This window comes from Phalacrocorax carbo, chromosome 7, assembly GCF_963921805.1.
Source record: "Phalacrocorax carbo chromosome 7, bPhaCar2.1, whole genome shotgun sequence".
NCBI lineage: Eukaryota > Metazoa > Chordata > Aves > Suliformes > Phalacrocoracidae > Phalacrocorax > Phalacrocorax carbo.
The window spans coordinates 538,958-557,500 of record NC_087519.1 but is presented as its reverse complement, the minus strand read 5'-3'; the positions used below and the strand labels follow the sequence as shown (position 1 = coordinate 557,500).

General features: G+C 66.2%; 2 protein-coding genes across 6 annotated transcripts; both read right to left on the bottom strand.

The window, feature by feature from the left end:
• Positions 1-1,316: 1,316 nt before the first annotated feature.
• MAN2A2 (mannosidase alpha class 2A member 2) lies at positions 1,317-11,134 on the bottom strand. 2 transcript variants are annotated; one of them, XM_064455915.1, is made up of 23 exons: positions 11,004-11,134; positions 10,332-10,486; positions 9,870-10,124; positions 9,574-9,718; positions 9,279-9,450; positions 8,375-8,502; positions 8,056-8,229; positions 7,538-7,724; positions 7,279-7,456; positions 6,895-7,097; positions 6,372-6,554; positions 6,065-6,179; positions 5,785-5,852; positions 5,441-5,606; positions 4,934-5,170; positions 4,705-4,827; positions 4,491-4,605; positions 4,271-4,404; positions 4,015-4,156; positions 3,642-3,775; positions 2,692-2,880; positions 2,465-2,575; positions 1,317-2,020 (listed from the first exon to the last, which is right to left on the bottom strand). In XM_064455915.1, exons 2-23 carry the CDS (start codon positions 10,461-10,463, stop codon positions 1,868-1,870), a joined length of 3,444 nt encoding a protein of 1,147 aa, XP_064311985.1. In that variant the 5' UTR covers positions 10,464-10,486; positions 11,004-11,134; the 3' UTR covers positions 1,317-1,867. The 2 variants fall into 2 exon arrangements, with proteins under 2 accessions (XP_064311985.1, XP_064311986.1); XM_064455916.1 differs by lacking the exon at positions 11,004-11,134 and adding an exon at positions 10,657-10,923.
• Positions 11,135-11,402: 268 nt separating this feature from the next.
• On the bottom strand, positions 11,403-18,239 carry FES (FES proto-oncogene, tyrosine kinase). Of its 4 annotated transcripts, none has more exons than XM_064455920.1 (19): positions 18,107-18,239; positions 17,048-17,212; positions 16,767-16,940; positions 16,596-16,692; positions 15,945-16,128; positions 15,478-15,615; positions 15,247-15,366; positions 15,042-15,164; positions 14,786-14,972; positions 14,629-14,706; positions 14,166-14,375; positions 13,700-13,822; positions 13,384-13,437; positions 13,125-13,243; positions 12,818-12,912; positions 12,590-12,713; positions 12,298-12,455; positions 11,962-12,084; positions 11,403-11,795 (listed from the first exon to the last, which is right to left on the bottom strand). In XM_064455920.1, exons 1-19 carry the CDS (start codon positions 18,227-18,229, stop codon positions 11,653-11,655), a joined length of 2,538 nt encoding a protein of 845 aa, XP_064311990.1. In that variant the 5' UTR covers positions 18,230-18,239; the 3' UTR covers positions 11,403-11,652. The 4 variants fall into 4 exon arrangements, with proteins under 4 accessions (XP_064311990.1, XP_064311989.1, XP_064311987.1 ...); XM_064455919.1 differs by having other exon boundaries at positions 17,048-17,299; positions 18,103-18,225; XM_064455917.1 differs by having other exon boundaries at positions 11,403-12,084; positions 17,048-17,299; positions 18,103-18,225.
• Positions 18,240-18,543: the final 304 nt, after the last annotated feature.

Below are 18,543 nucleotides of genomic sequence, written 5' to 3'. Positions count from 1 at the left end.
GTACGGGGTGGGTGCCTGCCTCTGGGGCTGTGCCACAGCCCCTCGGCAGCCCAGCCCTGGCGGGCAGCGGGCCCTGGGCCAGCAGCCTGGCCCCTCGCCAGCCACGCCATTAGCTGGGCTCAGGCAGAGCCGCCAGTGGCACACTGTGCCAGCGCAGGGCTGTGGTCCCCTGCTCCCCAGCACAGCCCTGCTGCGCTGCCCCGCGCCACGCTGTCCCTGGGGCAGTGCAAGGGCTGAGCTGCTGGGGCCAGTCCATGTTGGGTCCATGCACTCTGCCCATCCTCAGGGCCATGGGTGTGTGGAGCCACGGCTGAGCCTGTAGGATGCAGGCTGTGCTGGAGGCTGTGTGAGAAATCAAGACAAAGCTCGGGCAGCACCATCTCTTTGCCTGGCCCTCCCTGAGGCCCTCTCTGCAAGCACCCCTTCGCAGTAATTAGCCCCGGGGGGGCCAGGGGAGTGCAGCAGCCCCTGTGGTCCCCACAGCAACTGGGAGGATGCTCCTAGTGACGTGGCTTCCAGCAGCCCCTGGGGCACCGCACACTGGCCAGCCGGGCTCCTTGGGCACCAGAGCATTGCTGCTGGTTGAGGGCTTTGCATCGCTCCTTCTCAGCCTGCTCCAGCCACCTGGGCATGGTCGGCAGTGCCCTGTGGCCCTGTGCACAGGAGCAGGGTGTCTGGCGTTTCAGTGGCTGAGAGCACAGGAGCAGCTCCCCCAGCAGCGGCTCTGAGAGCAGCTGGCACCCACCAGCCCCAGGAGGCAGCTGCACCAGGTGCTCGCCCCGGCAGCGCAGGGGTGCACGTGCAGGTGCTGCAGCAGATGATGTCCCCCCATCCCCTCCCTGCTGGGCCAGACCCTCGGGTGCCAGGGGGTCCCCAGTGACTGTCAGCACCAGCACAGACCAGTCTGTCATGCTCACACTGAAAGGGGACTAAAAGCACTGAATTTTGCAGAGGTCATTCCCGTGCTTAAACCCATGTGTTGCTGCCTGCACAAGAGGCTGCCTAACTTCAGTCTGCACCATCCCCTTGCTGCCACCAGGCGCATGGCTGTGCCTGGCTGTGCCACTGGCCTCCCACACGTGGCTGGGGCCCTATGCCCAGCTCAGCCCAGGAGCACCAGCAGGGCAGGGACCTCACCCCATGGACTAGAGCATGGCACAGCCCCGGCAGCCCGCCCAGCACACCCAGCCTGGCCCTGGCCACAGCTCCAAGTCCGCCTCCCTGCTGCCTCAGGGTTCTGCCCCATCTCCCCATGGGGCACCATTCCCACTCCACCACACAACCAGTGAGAGAATCACAAACCAGACACAGACTGAGGCCCTTTGAAACAACCTCATGTTTCCTACAAGCTCCAGGTGAGCTCAGTCTCCAGTCCGCAGCACCTCCCCAGCCAGCTGCCCCAACCCCACCAGGTTCCTGGCAGCCCCCATGCTGCCCCACAGGTCGGGGGAGCCCAGCACGGGCCCCTGGCCCAAGATGCTGGGGTGGGCACCCTCCCGGGTAGCCATGCAAATGCAGGATGGGCACAGCTGCCCTGCTGCTGGCAGCGGCAGAGCCCGGCCCGCTGCCCCTGCCAGCCATGCTCTGCTCAGAGCAGTACCCAGCCCGTAGCCTCTATGCCCAGGCAGCATCCGGCAGCCTCTGCACAGCCCTGCCACAGCAGTTCACTTCTGAAATCTATCTGAGAACACAGGACTAATAAATTAGAAGGCAGCAGCCTTTGAAGTCCGGCACCTCCTGCCCAGCGCCCGTCTGCCTGCCGCAGGCCTGCTGGCCCAGACTCTCCCAGGCCATGCTGGTGCTGCTGGGCGCAGTGGCTGCTCCCACGCTGCCCAGCCAGTCTGCTCCTCTCCTGCTCTGGGAGACACTACCCCAAGCGGATGCGGAAAGTGGCAATTTCCATGGGGTCCAGGTGGATGTTGGTGCTGTTGGAGGCCGTGCCCAGCGGGTACATCAAGGTCAGTGAGGTGGCCTGCAGGGAGCCCAGCTCCAGCCCCTGGAACAGGCCCCCCAGGGCCAGCTAGGGAGAGAAGGAAGAAGGGCAGGTGGCCCAGATGAGTGGGACGTGGTGCTTGGCAGCACAGCGCTGTGCATGGGGCAGCCCCACACCCAATCTGCCAGCAGCTAGTTCGCCAGCCCCCCATGGCACCTCGCTGACCCAGCCCAGCCTAGGATCTGCCCCTTCTCGCTGCAGCATGGCTCATGGAAGGCTCCAGACACACTTCGTGACAAACCAACATCCTCCAGCTTTGCCTGGGCAAGGGGCAGAGCAGGGCTGCATGCTGCCCTGTGGCTTGACCAGCCACCAGCTCTGGGATGCTGGTGCTGGGGGAACCTGGGGGCCCCCTCCAGCCTCCATCCCGGCTTGGCACAAGCACAGGAGTCAGGGTGTGGTGCCAGACGTGCTGAGGGCCCCAGCCTGGCTCTGACCCAATGGTGGGTGGAGGCAGCAGCCCAGTCTTACCTTGCCCCGGCTGGTGGTGCAGTTAAACCCCAGGTTCTTTGCCTCCAGGCTGCAGTCAAAGCCTTTGCGGTGCAGAATCAGGGCTGCCTCGGACGAGGGTAGCGAGTCATCCTGCCAGGGAGCCGGGGTGTGAGGTGCAATGCTGGGGACAGCGGGTGTGAGACCCCCCCCAGAGAGTCCTGCTGCCAACAGGCCATGCCCGCCCCAACTCACGGGGTGCCGCTCACCTCTGCCTGCAGCATCCGCAGGTTAAGGATGTGAAAGTCGCAGGGGAGGGTGGTGGAAAGGGGCATGAATGAGCGCAGGGCTGGTGGGGCCACCTTCTCCTGGGCCACGGGCATGACCAGGGCCTCGGCGTTCAAGTGCATGGAGGTGATGTGGCTCAGCAGGGAGGGGAAGCTGACTGGGCGGCCGTCCTGCACGGGCCAAAGAGCACATGGGTCAGCGCAGGCCAGGGGAGCAGCACGGCCAGGCAGAGCCTGGACAGGGCCCATAGGGCCTCCCACTCCCTGCAGCCTCTCCAGCAGCGCTTGGAGAAGAGGCACCTGCCAGCACAGGGCACCCAGAGCTGCGCCCACCCAGGCACGACCCCCTCCCCAGCACCCAAACAGGGACAGTGGCTGCCGGCCAGGCAGACTGCATGGACCCTGGCTAGCCGATGGTCAGACTACGGGCCTGCTACAGGGGCTGGATAGGCTAGTCGCTAGCAGCTAGTGCACAAGACAGGCAGAGACAGTGGGGCCAGGCCGGCTGTTACCTCTGGGCTGCCAGTCCTGGTGCCGGGGAAGCCCAAGGCTTTAAACATGTAGACCAGTTTGGAAAAGAAGCTGGAGCTCTGAATGGGTGACATGGCGCATGCATAGAGAGCAGCAAGGGGATGGGACAAGAACACTGTGATTACGAGAGCGGCATGGCTCTGCACCCCATCTGTGGGACAGACCCCAGTCCATGGTCCCACCCTCCCCACACCCTCTCACTCCAGGCACGCTGGTCCCTCTGCAGTGCCAATGTGATGGCCAGGGGCCCGTGGGACAGCAGAAGAGGAGACCCTGCACCCGATCACACATGTGGCTTTCTGCGGGTGCCTCCACCCTGCTCTGTCCCAAGGCAGGGCTGGGTGCTCTGGGCAAGCAGCACCGTGCCTGACCACAGTCCTGTGGCCTCACAGCCCATGCACCTTGTTGGCAGTGGCGCGGCGCTCCAGGAGGAGGCGGAACCGGTTGCAGGTCCGTTTGTTGTCCTTCAGCCCTTGGCCCAGGCCCCGGTTGTCATCCTGCATGAGGCGCCGGTCCAGGATCACCTCCAGCTGGCCTGCAGAGAGTGGGTCACAGCGCCCGGGCTTTAACACAAGCCAGCCCTTCTGCTGCTACACATTGAAATGCTCGCACAGGACTGGGGGCAGCCAGAGAGCCCCCAGACACAGCAGGACCAGCATCCTGCTGTGCCCACCCTGCAGCACCCTCCTCCCCAGCATCTCCCACCAAAAGCAGCCCCAGTTCTATGGCAGGCCCCCCAAGGCACAGCCCCACGGCCCTGGGGGTCCAACTCACCACTGCCAAGGCTGGAGACCCCCAAGGCCTGGGCTGTGTGCAGCGTCAGGCGGCTCTGCGTGTCCTGGATGTAGGCCATGGCGGGCATGGGGTAGAAGTTTGCCTGCAGCGGCAGCTTCCGCTGGTACCTGCGGGGCTGGATCTGCCAAGGGACAGACGTCAGTGGCTGGAGGTGGCTCCTACAGTGCCCAGTGCTGGGTGGCAGGGCACTGTCCTGCCAAGGGCAGCTGATGTCCCTCCCCAGGCTGACGGATACCTGGAAACCATTGAGGTCTGTGAAGAAAGCATCATCACTCTCGATGTCAGTGCTGAAGCGAAGGGCCAGCTCCTTGTTGATGTGGTCACGGATGTCCACCAGGCAAGACACATCCAGGGAGAGGCCCTCCACCCCTGCAGTCAGGCAGTGAGGGGTTGGGCAGCATCACCCAGTGCTCCTGGGCCAACAGCCTCCCTGGCACAGCCTCATGTTGTCTCACCTGGCACGTTGTAAAGCCGCACCACAGTCTGGACATGCTGGTAGTAGCTGGCGACCTCTGAGAAGAGGGGTCCCTCCGTCACCCGTACTACTGGGGGGTCCTTGGGGGTGTAGGGCTGTGAGGGAAGGAGGGCTGCGCTGAGGCTGCTGCTTGCAGGACTGCCACGTGTCTGCAGGCACGGCTGCCAGCTGGCTCTCAGAGGCAGTCCCCGTACCTTGGCCTCGCCATCAGGCAGAAAGAGATAGGCTCCACTTTTGTCCTTGGAAGTCCTCGTGCCGTAGATGAGGAACTCAATGCTCACCCTCTGCTCCCGCTCCTCCCCAGCTCGGCGGATGCTCTGCGGGGCACAGGCCAGCACAGCGGTGAGCACACCTTGTATGAGGCAGCGCTGTGTCCCTCTCCCCTCCTTCACCCCACACCACCCGTCAGAGCCCTGCACTTGCCTGCAGCAGGCCTGAGCGTCCCGAGAAGCAGGCCTGCAGGTGCTGGTTCTCCAGGCAGAAGTCATCGGTGGTGGCTGGGAAGATGTGCACAGGGATGGCCTCCTGTTTGCGCACAGGCAAGTCCCGGCCGTGAAGGTACAGGCGCACGGAGGACTTCAGTGCAGCATGGCTGTCAAAGGACTTGTGCAGCTGCAACACACGCAGCCCCAGCGCAGGCAAGCGGGCCAGGACAGACACCTGTGGGCAGCACGGAGACCTGAGTGAGCCCCTCTGCAGGAGGGCAGCCGGCACATGGGGACCTGCTAGCTGTCGGCAGTGCAAAGACACCAGCCTGGCCCTTCTGGGGCCTCTGCGGTGGGGGAACGTGCTTGGTGACCTGGGTGTTTGCAAGCGGTAGGAACTTGTGCTGGGATGTGGGGACACTTGCCACAAAGGAGGGCTTACAGGCATGCACGGGCTGCACAGGCTGAGGATGGGGGCACACAGTGGCACCAGGGCACTCCATACCTGGTAGACATCAGGCACCGTGTTGGTAGCAGACTCCCAGTGTGCGCTGAGCTGGGAAGGCAGGGGCTGACCCTCCTCGGAAAGCACACGCACGTGCGGGGAGTCCACCAGCACTGGCAAGATGCTCAGGCGCTCCTGCTCCAGCGGGTTGAACACCACCAGAAACCTGTGTATGGGGTGACACAGGGATGGCCACCAGAGCCCCACAGCGTCCTGGGTACTCCGTGGCCCACACCACCCACAGGTCCCTTGCACCCACCCACTGCTCCACTGAGTCCCAGGTACGCACATCAGTGCCCCCCCATGGCCCCAAAAGCCCCAAAAGCAGAGCAGGCAGCTCCTACCGGGGTGAGGCATCCAGTCTGACAACTGTTCTCTCTGGGAGGGAGTCCTGGTTGGGGCGCATGTCATCCTGGGGAGAAGAGCAATCAGAGACGGGGTGCGCCCACCACCCGTGCCAGCCAGGCCCAGGGGCACAGGCACAGGCTGGGGCACTTTCCCTGGGCCCCCACCCAGCACCAAGCAGGCAGGCAGGGCTGTACTCCCTGGGGGCATGGGCACAGCTGCCCGAGCATGGCCCAGCATGCTGGGGTGCAGGGAGCCACGGGGCAGGGTGCTGCTCACCATGCCAAGGAAGGGTGCAGCAGGGTCGTGGCGGTAGGCGTCCTTGTCCCCCAGCACGAGGTAATGTGCAGCATTGATGATGACACGCTTGAGGTTCGTGAGAGAGTGGAGCAGCCTGAGGCACAGCAGAGTGAGCCACTTGGGACTCTCCCCTTGTCCTGTACCAGCATCCCCACAACACTCCCCACCTCCCCCAGGAGAGGGGCCCCACAGGACCCTCCCACCCAACCACACTCCCAGTCCTGTGCCCACCAGCCCCCATCCAAGACAGGCCCCTCAGGACTGCGCCCCAGCCCCCTGCACGCACCGGACTCCATAGTCAACTGCCACAGCCTCCTTGGAGGTGCCAGTGATGGCGTCGTGGTGCTGGAAGAGGCCCAGGTTGCGGCGGGCGCTGCTCAGCAGGGCGTAGTCGGAGAGCGGGTACCTGCCGTCGGCGCCAGCGTGGCGGGCGTGGGCAAGCGCCAGGCTGTACAGGATCTCTGCCCCCCTGCGCAGGGACAGGGTCACCGAGGGTCCCTGCTCCGGTGCCCCAACACTCTGGGCCAAGCAGTGCCAGGAGGGAGGGCAGAGGAGGAGCAGCCAGCCCAGCCTGCCCTCACACCAACGGTGCCCAGCCCGTGCACTCTCCACACACAGCAGTCTGGCCTCAGGGAGGGCAGGTGGGGGGCACATGCTGCCTGAGCTGAGCTGTGCCTAGGCCACCCCCAGCACGTTGCAGCTGGGCACAGACCGGGGGACTGCCGGGGCTCCTGGGTGCTGCCCGGCCAACCCTTGCCTGTGCCCCCTGCACACAACCCCTGCCCCAGGCCCAGCCCGATTCCCCTCACCGGAGGTGGGCCTCCAGCACCCGGTCCAGACTCTTGTAGAAAGGCCGGGAGGTGTAGTAGCCTGTCCAGTAGTGATCCTCCCGGTCCGCGTAGGAGAAGAAATCCCCACTCAGCACCGGGAACCCAGGCGGCTTCATCCCTGGCACGATGCCCACCTTCTTGTACAGAGCATCAAAGTAGTCGGAGAGTGTCCCAAACTGTGCCTGCAGGACAGCACGCGTAGCCCTGAGCATGACGGGGAGCTGCCATAGCTCCCACGGCCAGGGGCTCCCACCACCCCTCCCGGCACTGCCTACCCTCTGACTGGGCTCCCCACAGCCTCTGCATCTGTGGCACTGCTCCCCCGCCCCCCGTCCCCACTGCCCCAAACCTCCCTGCACATACCTGGACATGGAGGTTGGGCTGCGAGTTGAGGAAGTCAAAGATGCGCTGGTAGTTGAGGAACTGGGCATCCCACTCCTGTGGCTTGTCATAGCGGAAGTCATCTCCCAGCGGCACCAGCAGCACCTTGCTGCGGTACAGCTTGGACTTCTTGCGGTACTGGTCCAGCAGCAGCTGGGCTCTGCCGTGGAGGGCCAGGCCGTGAGGCTGACGCCCAGACAGGGCCATGGTGCTCAGAGCCGCTTGCCCCTGCCGCACTCACCGCTCCGCCACATTGGCATCGGTGATGGCTCGGGGAGGCACCTTCCACGGGCAGTTGATCCGGCCACCCGGCAGGCGCTTGAAGTCGAACTGGCAACAGATCTTGGGGTCTGGCCCACAGGTGTGGGGCACATCGTAGCTGTAGAAGGGCATCATGTGGCAGAAGATGTCGGTGCTGGCATCTGGGTCTGCGGGACCAAGGACAGATGAGCACCAGCAATGGCTCTCCCTTGCCTATCCCCAAGCAGGGGTGCCCATGTGGGTGTGGGCACGGCTGCTGGGGCAGAGCAGACCTGGCACAGAGGCTCACCTGCTTGGAGCCCAGAGGGCCCAGCAGCCTCCCTGGAGCACTGGGCACAGAGGGGAGTCACCCTGGGGCTGTCCCACAGGGCAAAACTGCTGCAGGGCAGAGCCATCCCCATCTCACCATCCACACAGGGAAGTGGCTGGTAGCTGTTCTCTGCTGCCACCCACCCCAAAAGGGCCCCCTCTGCGATAACCTCCCCAGCAGCCCCTCACCCCATGTCTGTCTCCACATGAACTCCAGGTTCTGGGTGGCAGCAAAGTGCTTCTTGATGGCATAGTGCACGCGCTGGATGAGCATGCCTGTCAGGTTGGAGCGCTTCAGCAGGTAGGGCATGGTGGAGCTGTGCCCAAAGGGGTCGACGGCCCAGCCCGACCGGGGCGTCACACCTGGGGGCACAGAGACCCATCAGCCCTGCATTGGGCCTGGCAGCACCTCCCATGAGCAGCAGGGACAGGGGTGCCTGCTGGTGCATCAAGCAGGCCCCCAGCCATCACCCTGCCCATCCTGCCCAGCATCCCACCCCGTTCTCACCGATGTTCTTCTCCAGCCACTGGTGCCCCTCAATCAGCTGGTCGATCATGGCGAAGTAGTGGGAATTGGCCTCGTCAGGCATCACCCAGCCACCCGTCACCATCTCCAGCTGCCCATTGCCAACCAGCCTGCGAGGGAAACACATGAGATGTGAACAGCCCTGGGCAGAGACCTGTGGCAAGCCGTGTGTCCACAGCAGAGCCTTGCTCCATCTTGGAGCCACCTGGATCCCACCTGCAGCCTCCGCAACCAACAGCTGCTGCACAGTGCCCACACCATCCCCACACACAGCCCCACACAGACATCCCTCTGCGGCACCACACTGGCCGAGGCCCCAACCAGAGCCCATCCCCACACAGGCCAGTGCCTTCCACCGTGCCCTGCAGTCCATGTTCCCTCTGTCATCCACCCCCAGCTGTCCCAGGGCAGAGGGGCTGACAAGGCAGCCCTCTCCCACCACACAATCCTACTCTCCAGGTCTTCCACTCCCTGAGGGTGCTTTGGGCCTTGCAAGGTGCTGGCACTGCTCAGGCTCTGCAGCAGTGCTCGGGGTTACAGCAATGCGAGGGAGTTTCCCAGCCGCGCAAGCGCAGGGAGCAGCACAGGGTGAGACCTGCCTCCCCTAGCCCCTCACGCCCCCACTGCGGGGGCCCCAGTGCTGGTAGCACACTGCACACTGCTGTGGTTTTGACATCTCGTGGCACTGAGAGGTTGCTGGCAGTGCCAGGGTACCCCACAGTGAGCAGCGCGGAGCCCACGGACGCTGCACTGCAGCCAGAACAGCCTTTGTCTCCCCAGGACCCTTCCCTCATGCACCCTGTGCTCATCGCTAGCGTGCCTCCCACAGCACCCTGCCTCCGGGCAGGGACCCTGCCCGGCACCGGGGCCAGGTGGGTGGCCCTACCTCCGCACCGCAGCCCGCTTCTGGGCACTGATGTTGTCCCACCACTTGGAAAAGAAGGAGATCTCAGACCAGATGAAGCGCCGGCGTGGGTCCTCCTGCATCTTCAGCACCATGCTGTTGAGGATGTGCTGCGTCTGGTCATAGTAGTACTTGTCAAAGGTCTTGATCCAGCCTGCCAGCACAGATTGGGGGTCACTGCACAGGGTCCAGCCCTTCCCTGCCAGCAGTGTGTGGTGGCAGAGGCTGGGCTAGCCCTCCCCTTCTCCCCCCCTCCCCGCATTCACCCGCTGCTCACCTGGGTCGTTGTGGGAATGAGGCACCACAAAGACCTGTAGGGGCTCAGCATCCCACTCATTGGGCTCATAGGTGATATCAAAGCCCTGCTTCCACACGCCACCATCCTGGTTGTCAAAGGGCAGCAGGGAATACACGGCCAGCATCTGCCAGGTGGGAGACAGGGCTCAGGGCAGACACCGGATTGAGAGGCCCCCAAAGGAATAAGGCCAGGACCCCATGGGTGCCCTGGTATGGAACCATTTGTGCTAGCAGAGGTGGGCCCTGAGCTGCTGGGCTGAGACGCCGGCCCCTCACCTGCAGGTCTGGGCTCTGGCCCTTGCCCCCCAGGGCGTACTGGCAGTCCTGGGGGGAGACAGAGAGGAAGCTCGGGCGACTCTCAGGGGGCAGCACCCAGGAGCCATTGGGCGTGTGGTGGGGCAGCGCCGGCTGCCCCTCCGCATGGGCCGTCAGCTCCAGCACCGAGTCCTTGATGTGGCTGATGATCTCGTGGTTCTCCTCCAGCAGCTGCTCCAGCTGCTCAATGCGGTTCTGCAGCACCGAGATCTGACTCTGGGGACACAGATGCCGCGGTGAAAGCTTCCGGAGCCCTTTGCCAGGCAGGTCCCGTCCCCCACGTGCGCCGACACCGGCAGGGGACAAGCCCTGGCCCAGACAACCAAACAGCCTCAGGCTGTGCCGGCTGGCCCCCGCTAGACCTGGCCCCCGCTAGACCTGGCCCGCTTGCCCGCTCTCCCGCCCCGCAGCCCTGCCGCTCACCCTGGGGAAGTTGCCCCCGCTCTGGTGGCGCGTGGGGTCGTGCTGCACCCGGTCCAGCATCAAGTAGAGGGAGAAGACAGCCACGCAGAAGATGGCAGCTCCACACACTGTCACCTGCTTCTTCAGCTTCATCCCGGAGGGCCGCAGGGACAGACCTGCACCGGGGCAGAGCGGTGCCGCTGTCGCTGCCAGCCCGGGCGCGGGGCCGGGGCCGAGAACGGGACGGGCACAGGGGCAGGACGGGGTGGGACGGGACGGTGCCTCCTGCCCTCGCCCCGGGCTCAGCCCAGCCCGGTGCGCCCTGCCCTACCCACCCCTTGCCTACCTGCCCGCCGCCGCCACCCCCTCCTCCTCGGCCTCCCCGCGTCCTACTTCGCTTAATCCGGCGCCGGGTATTTATAGCCCGGGCTGGAGCGGCGCCGGCGGGCGGTACGGGCCCGGGGCGCCTCGGGCCCGGCCCGCCGCGGGGCTGGGGAGGGGACGGGACGGGACGGGACGGGAGCAGCCGGGACAGGGACCGGGGCCGGAGCAGGCCGCGGCGGCCCCGCCGAGCCGGGCGGCCCGGGGCCTCCGCGCCGCGGCCCGGCGCAGGGAGGGGAGGAGGGGCCGGGGAGGGCCGGGGCTGCCGCCCACCGCGGGACGGCTCCGGGGTCGCGGCCGCTCCGCTCTTACCCTGGGCGGCTCCGCGGCCCGTCCCGGCTCCTCACATCGCCCGCCCCGGGCCCGCCGGCTGCCGCGGCCGGGATGGGCCAGGCCCCGCCCGGCGCCCCGCCCCGCCCGGCCCCGGGCCCCGCGCCCCGCCCCGGCCCCGCCGGGAGGCGGCTCCGCCTGGCAGCGCAGCGGGGCGGCGCCGGACCGGACCGGCCGCGACCCCCCAGCTCCCGGGGCCGAGCTGGCCCCACCATAGCGCGGGGGGCTGCCCCGGCCGAGACCCCCACGGCCCCGGGGACGGGCCCGGACATACCCCCCACGGTCCAGGGCCCGGCCGAGGCGCCGGTGCACCATCCCGCTGCGTCCCATCCCGGCTCCCACGGGGTCTGCGCCCTCCCGTAGCCCCCACAGACGCGGTGCTGCAGAGCTCGTTTGTTTATTACACAGGATCAAGCCTGGCAGGAGCTGTGGGTGCCACGTCCCCGGGCCGTGCGGGAGCCCCCTGCCCTGCGCTGGGGAGGGGACGCGGCTGCGGCCGGCCCCCCCGCAGCACCCGCTTCCCAGGCAGGCCCTGCCCGGGGACGGATGGTGCCGGCAGGGTGGATCCGGGGCACACGGTGCTGTCCTGAGTGGGGCCGGCGGGGCACTGCCCTCGACCCGGGGCCCCCCCTCACCGGTGCCTCTTGCGGATGGCGATGAGGTCCTGGTGGATGGTGCTGAAGCTGGGCCGCTTGCGGGGGTCGTACTCCCAGCACCGCTGCATCAGCCGGTACACCTCCTCGGGGCACTGCTCAGGGGGGTCCAGCCGCACGCCTGGGAGCAGCAGGGATGGGGACACGGCAGCCCGAGCCACCAGCCCCTCGCCCCCCACAGCACCATCCTGCCTGTCCCGTGGACAGGGCTCCATGGTGCACCCACAGTGCTGGGCCCATGACCCCGCAGCGGCCCTCGAGAGCTGGACCCCAGCCATGTCCCTTACCCTGCTCCACTGCCTCTCGAGTCTGCTGGTTGCTGAGGTTGGTATAGGGGACAGCGCCCAGGCTGAAGGCTTCCCACAGCAGGATCCCAAAGCTCCAGACATCGCTCTCGGAGCTGTATCGGCCTGGGTACATGGAGCAGGATGGATGCTGGTGGCTGGGGACACCCATGGCACCGCTCCCCTGGCTGTGCCTGCGCTCACGAGGGCTGGGGTGTCCTGGCTCTCTTTGCCTCCCTCCCCAGGGCCAGGTACATGGGAGCAGGACGGTGTGCCCCAGACTCCTAGCTCCCAGCTGTGCCGCGGGGCTGCCAGGGTCTGCCCGGCTCCATCCCATACCATAATTGAGTGCTTCAGGGGCAGTCCACTTGACAGGGATCTGCTTCATCCCCGCCGTGGAGGCGTAGACGCCATCCTCCTCCTGCCGCGACATCCCGAAGTCGCTGATCTTCAGGGTGTTCTTCTCCGTTACCAGGCAGTTGCGAGCGGCCAGGTCCCTGGGATGGCCCAGAGCCATCAGCTGCACTCCCGGCCATCCCCAGGGGCCTCTGCCTGGCACGGGACGGGGGCAGCAATGGCTCCGGGGTTCATCCTGCCCTGCCCAGCACCCTCGCATGCCACTGGAGCCCACCTGTGGATGCAGTGCTTGCTCTCCAGGTACTCCATGCCAGCAGCAGCATTCTCTGTCATCTTGATCAGCTCCTTCACCCGCAGGTGGGGCCCCTCACTGCGCAGGAAGCTCAGGAAGTCCCCCCCTGCACCCAGGATTGTGGAGCTGGCAGACAGCTGGGAAGCTTGGCCACGACTGGCTGTGGCAAGCTTTCAGGGGTTGCAGGGGTTGCAGGACAGGACCACTCACCCTGCACAAGCTCCATGACAATGTAAATGGGCTGCTTCTGAGTGCAGACGCCAATGAGCCGGACAATGTTCGGATGGTTGTACTGCTTAAGGATCCTGTGGAGACAAGGATGGGCACTGTGAGTGCATGGGGGGGCCCAGCTGCCCTGGGCACAGGATACCTCCGTGCCATCCCCAGGACACTCTGCCTGACCAGCCTCGGGGCACAGCCCTCAGCACAAGGATGCTGCAGTCCCAGTGGGGTTTGAACAGCCCCAAGTCTCGAGGACAGACAGATGGGCTGGGACAAGGGTGATGGCTGCACAGACCTGGCTTCCTGCAGGAACTTGGCCTTGAGCTCAGGTGGGAGGGTTTCCCGGCAGGATTTCACAGCCACAGGGGTGTTGTCAGCACGCAGGCGGCCGCTGAACACCTCTCCAAAGTTACCCTGCCGAGACACATGGGTGCACCGGCCCAGCTTGCCGCGGCATGGCCCAAGGCAATCCCTGCCACCCCACAGACCCCTTGGGGACAGCCCTGTCCCCCCACAGACCATACGCAGGCAGGGACCAGAGCACCCCCACTCACCCGGCCAATGCGCTCCCCCAGCAGCACATCCTCGTGGTTGAGCACCCATTTGTCCTGCAGTGAGTGGATACTGAAGGTAGAAAGCCATCCCACAGCCTGCCCCAGGCCCACATCCCCCCTGCCCCGGCAGCTCCCTCTCAAGCAGACCCGGAGCGGTGTCCCCAGTGTCCCACTGGCCCCGCCCAGGGCTGAGTCACCATGACTGGCTGGAGAAGTGTGCTTGGGGCTCCCAGTGCAGCCGTGGGCAAAAGAAGGGGCTGGGCAGGGCTGCCTCATGCGCAGGGGACTGATCCCCCGCCCCACTGCCTGCTGTCACCTTGGGCACAGCCCTGGTCAGGATGATCCCACTCTTCCGGGTGATGGGCTTCTGGCTCTGTAGGAGGTACTCGATGAGCAGCGGGATGGTGGGGAAGCCGTCCCCCTCCAGCCGGTACATGTTCTGTGGGGAGGAGAGGCTGAGCGGTTGTGTCTGCGTGTATGCATGGATGTGCTCACAAGGGCTGGAGTGCATGGGTGTGCACGCATGCACACAGCGCGGGACATGCATGCACACTGGGCACAGCAAGCACATGTAAGTGGGCGTTCACATGCATAATGCAGGGCTCACACCTCCATCCTTGGCCTGTGCAAGGATGGGTGAACACAACTTGTACCATACATACACATCCCGTTCACTCATGCCAGGGGCCTCACGGCTGCAGAGGGGCCATGCCCGAGCAGGGTCCCCCACCTGCCTGCACAGGGCCACCCTCTGCTGTCTCTCCCTGCCTGTGGTCACTCACGTCGGCAGCCTGGATGATGAAGTGCCGGGGCTGCCCGTCCCACAGCACGCTGAGCACGTACTCCTGCTTGCCCTGGCTCTCCCGCACCAGGAAGTCCCCGCTGCAGTTCAGCAGCTCCTGCACCTCCGAGCGTGGGATGGCCCCGTGGTACCAGACCTGCTGGCACAGCGGCTTCTGCACCTCCGGGATCAGGGGCACGGGGGGCGGCAGCTGGATGGAAACAGGGATGAGCCCAGCCGTGCCCCTGGGATCATGACAGAGGTGGGGGCAGCAGCAGTGCCTGGAAGCTGTGCCTGGGGCAGGGTGCAGAAGGCAGGGGCAATAGTGGCTAGAGGGGCTGGAGCACGGAGGGGAGGGGGCCCTGGGGCCAGAGAGGAGAGGGCAGGGGATGCCAAGGGGCCAGGAGGCTCGGCAAGGCAGCCAGACAGGAAAGCAGGGAGGCTGGAGGTGCCCAGGGACTCACCAAGTACTTTGAGCTGAAGATGCCTGAGATGTGGTTCTTGAGGGTCTCCAGCGCAGTGACCCCGCTCCGCTCCTGCTCCTGGGGGGAGGCATGAGCTGTGCACTGGGCGATCCAAACCCAGTATGCCCCAGCCCTGCAGCTCCTGGGCAGGACTCACCACGGAGCAGACAGACTGCCGGTCATCCTGCAGAGGCAGGGCAGGCAGGGGCTCCCCAGTGCCCAGCTCCGCCAGCTTCTCAGCCAGCAGGTCCCGCTGCGCCTGCAGCTTGGCCTGGGTGCAGAGGCAGCCCTCGAGCTGCTGCTGCGCCTCCTGCAACCCCTGCCGCTTGCCCAGCAAGTGCACCCTGGGGACGAGACAGGGCAGTCAGCCCCTGCCGCCCCCGTCCCCTCGCCTCCCGCCCACCACACCTCACCGCTCCCTGGGGCTCTGGCCCTGCTCCTCGCCCTGGATCTCTGCCTGCAGCTCCTGCACCCACTGCTGCTTGCTGCTCACAGCCTCTGTGGCGGCTACCAGCTCCTCCTTGACCGACGTCAGGCTGCAAGAACCACAGGTGCTGGATGGTGCTGAGCTGCGCTGCTGGCAGTGGCAGCCCCCACGGGTGGCCCAGCCCCACTCACGAGTGCTGGACACTCTCAACGGTCAGTTCATTCAGCTGCAGCTCCCCCGGTGCCAGGTCCTCTGTCTCCTCCAGCAAGCTCTCGTCAAACGACACAGGCGGTGGCACCTCGGAGCCGTACCTGCAGGCACCCAGTGCAGCTCTGCCTCCCATCTGCCCTGTGCCAGCCACTGGCACCCATGACCAGCAGGGCCATGCCCAGCAGAGGGGCTGCAGCTGCACGGAGCTGTACCTGTGGCTCTGGATGAAGTTGCTGTATTCAGTGGCTGGGTCAATGGCCTGGATGGCACTGGCAATTTCCTGGTGCAGGGCCAGCACATCATCCTGCACCAGGCTGCTGATGCTGTAGTACTCCCCAAGGATCTCCTTCCTGTGGGGATGTGGGCGCTGGGGGTTGCTGGGTGCCTGTGCCCCCCAAGCCCAGGGCCCCTGCAGCCAGGCACTGCCACCCCTGCCCCAGCCCTGCTGCCCAGGCTGGCTGGTCCCCGCATCCCACTGGCTCACACCCTCAGTCCCCACATCTCATGTGGTGCTGCGGGGCATCACCGTGAGGGCTGCAGGCAATGGGGCAGGGAAGGTGCACGTGGTTGGCAAGACTCCGGCAGGAGGAGGGAGCATGGCCGGTTCTCAGAGGCTGTGGGGGTGCCCAGGATGAGCAGCGGGGTGTGGGGTGGGCAGCAGGACAGCCAGGGATCTTACAGGACAAGGACCATCTCCTGCTGCAGGCTGTAGAGGGACTGGTGGAGAGTGGGCAGCACCCGCTGGTAGTGGTGGTGGTGGTGGAGCGTGGCTGCCTGCACGGCCAGCACATACTGGTTGTGCAAGGCGTAGAGCTTCCAGAGGCTGCGCACATACTTCTCCTTCGCTTTGTCTCGCTCCTTGTCTGGGGGGAGAGGCCATGGAAAATGCCCGCTGCCGCTACCTGCCAGTCCCAGTGCTTCAGCGCATCCCCCTGGGCAGCCAGTGAGGTGCATGGCCAGCCGGCTGGGCTGGGGCAGGGGCTGGGGGTAGGGTGATGGGGCTGGGAGGGGGGTCCCAGGGCAGGCAATGGGGCTGGGGCAGTGACACCACATCTCCCTGCGGACAGGGACGCTCCCAACCCACAGCACAGCGACCCAAGGCCCATAACCCACACGACATTTGCCCAGCTCCCGAGGGGCCAGGCTGGGCTCTCCCTGTGCTGCTGCCCCTGGAGCCCCTGCCCAGCCCAGGCTGCGCTGCGGGTCCCACAGGGCTTGGGGTGCTCCGGTCACCCCTGACCCGCTGGGGGCTGAGGCGAGCCGGATGGGGACGCAGGGGAATGGGGACAGGGGAGGTGGGAGCTGGCGTGGGGGCCGAGCTGGCAGGCACCTTTGCTGGCCTCCTGATACTTGCGCTTGGCTTGGGCACTGTCGCGCGCCAGGCTGCGGTACTGCGCCTTCAGCTTCTCCATCTCCTGCTGCGTGGCCTGGAGGGGGGACCGCCATCAGGGGAACAGGGCTGGGCTGGGTCCCCTGCTCCCCCTTGCTGGGACCCACATACCCGGGTGTACTCCTGGTTCAGCTGCTGCCACTGCTCACTGAAGGCCTTGCGGAGCTGCTGTTTGTCACGGATGAGCAGGCTGAGCTTGGCCAGTGGCCCCGCCGTCAGCTCCTCTGCGTGCTGCCGCAGGATCTGGCTCAGCGTCTCCGTCCGGCTTGCCAGCACCCACCAGGACTGCCGGGATGGGGCATCAGGGATGGCATACGGATGGCTGCCCTCCGGCACCACACTGCACCACACCGGGGTCTGTGGGGTGCACTTCTGCACCGGGGTGTCCCTACCTCCCCGATCTGGCTGCCGTGGTCACTGCCGCGGAGCTGCCCAGGGCCCTCCTGCTTTTCCAGCTGGGAGAACATGTGGTGCAGCATCCCCGCATACTCCCGGTCGCTCTTGGCGCGCTGTGACATCCACTTCTTCATCAGCTCCAGGAGGCGCAGCTCGTTGTCCTGCAGCCGCAGCAGCGCACTGTGCCCCTGCGGGCACCACAGCTCCGGCCCGAAGCCCATGGCACCACCGTCCTGGGCAGGAGGAGGCTGCGGAGCAGTGGGAGAGCCTCAGCTGTGGCTGCCACCCTGTGCCACACACCGCCCTCACCAATGGCTGGGGCCCTTTGCATCTCGCACCCTCCCACCCCATCGCCCTGTCACCGGGCGCCGGTGCCCAAGCCGGGCAGCGGCAGGGACCGGAGTCCTCCCTGCCCCGTGCAATCTGCCTTGCAAAGTGCATTCAAAGCAGGCGGGAGGGCTGAGTGCGCCCCAAGCCCTGCGGCAGGTGGGGCTCTCCGGGACAGTGCCAGGGAGGAGGAAGTGTGGGGTCAAAAACAGCAGCGTCATCTCTGCCATGCATGCGGGGCTGGTTCCCAAGGGCAGCGCAGCCGTGCCCCATACCCTGGCTGCGGCCCCGGCCCCACGCAGTCTGGCAGCTCCGGCCCTGTCCTGCCTGTCAGCACGGTCACCCCTGTGCCCATGGTGGGGGCAGCTGGACATGCCGGGACAGGGGAGCTCCCAGGGACCAGGTCACGCGTGGGGAGCCGGCAGGAGGGGGACAGGGCGCCAAGCCCCAAAGGCAGGTACCAAGTCTGGATGCATCCCAGTACCCGTGACTGCAGCACAGCTGTTGGGAGCCAAACTGGTTCCAGCTGTGGTCCCAGGGTGCCCTGCCCCATGGCAAGGGTGCAACAGGAGCAGGAGGGTGCTGGGACATGTCTCCACGCAGGGCAGGACATCCCCTGGCACAGCCCTCAACCCAGCAGAGGCCAGGGCCGAGACCCAGACCCAGCCCCTCAAAGTGGTCCCCTGCCTCTGCCAGTGCCCCGCTGGGGCACAACCCCTCCAACCTACGTGTGCCGCGAGGTCCCCGCCGTGGGGCTGGTGCTGGCGTCCTCCCAGGTCCAGAGCCGGCGCAGTCTGGACCTGGTGCAGCTCCAGCTCCTGGGGAGGAACAGGAAACCCGGTGCTGACCATACAGCCATTGCGAGATTTCCTGTGCTTCCTCCCCTCCCTGCTAGTCCCCGCTCCCAGGGCCTATGCCAGCACACAGCTCCACCATAGCCGGGCAGCCCCCAACCCTGCCGCCCCACGCCCGGCTGCCTCGCACCAGGCCCTAGTGCCAGCAGGATCCGGCCCTGCAGAAGCCCTGGGATCTTCATCGCCCTGGCTGTCATCCACTGCCCCTGTGGAGCCTGAACTCAGACCTGGCCCCACAAGGGTTTCACTCAGTAAAGCCCCTTCAGCCATGCCTGGTCCTGCCTCGTGCCCAGCCCAACTCCGTGCCCCTG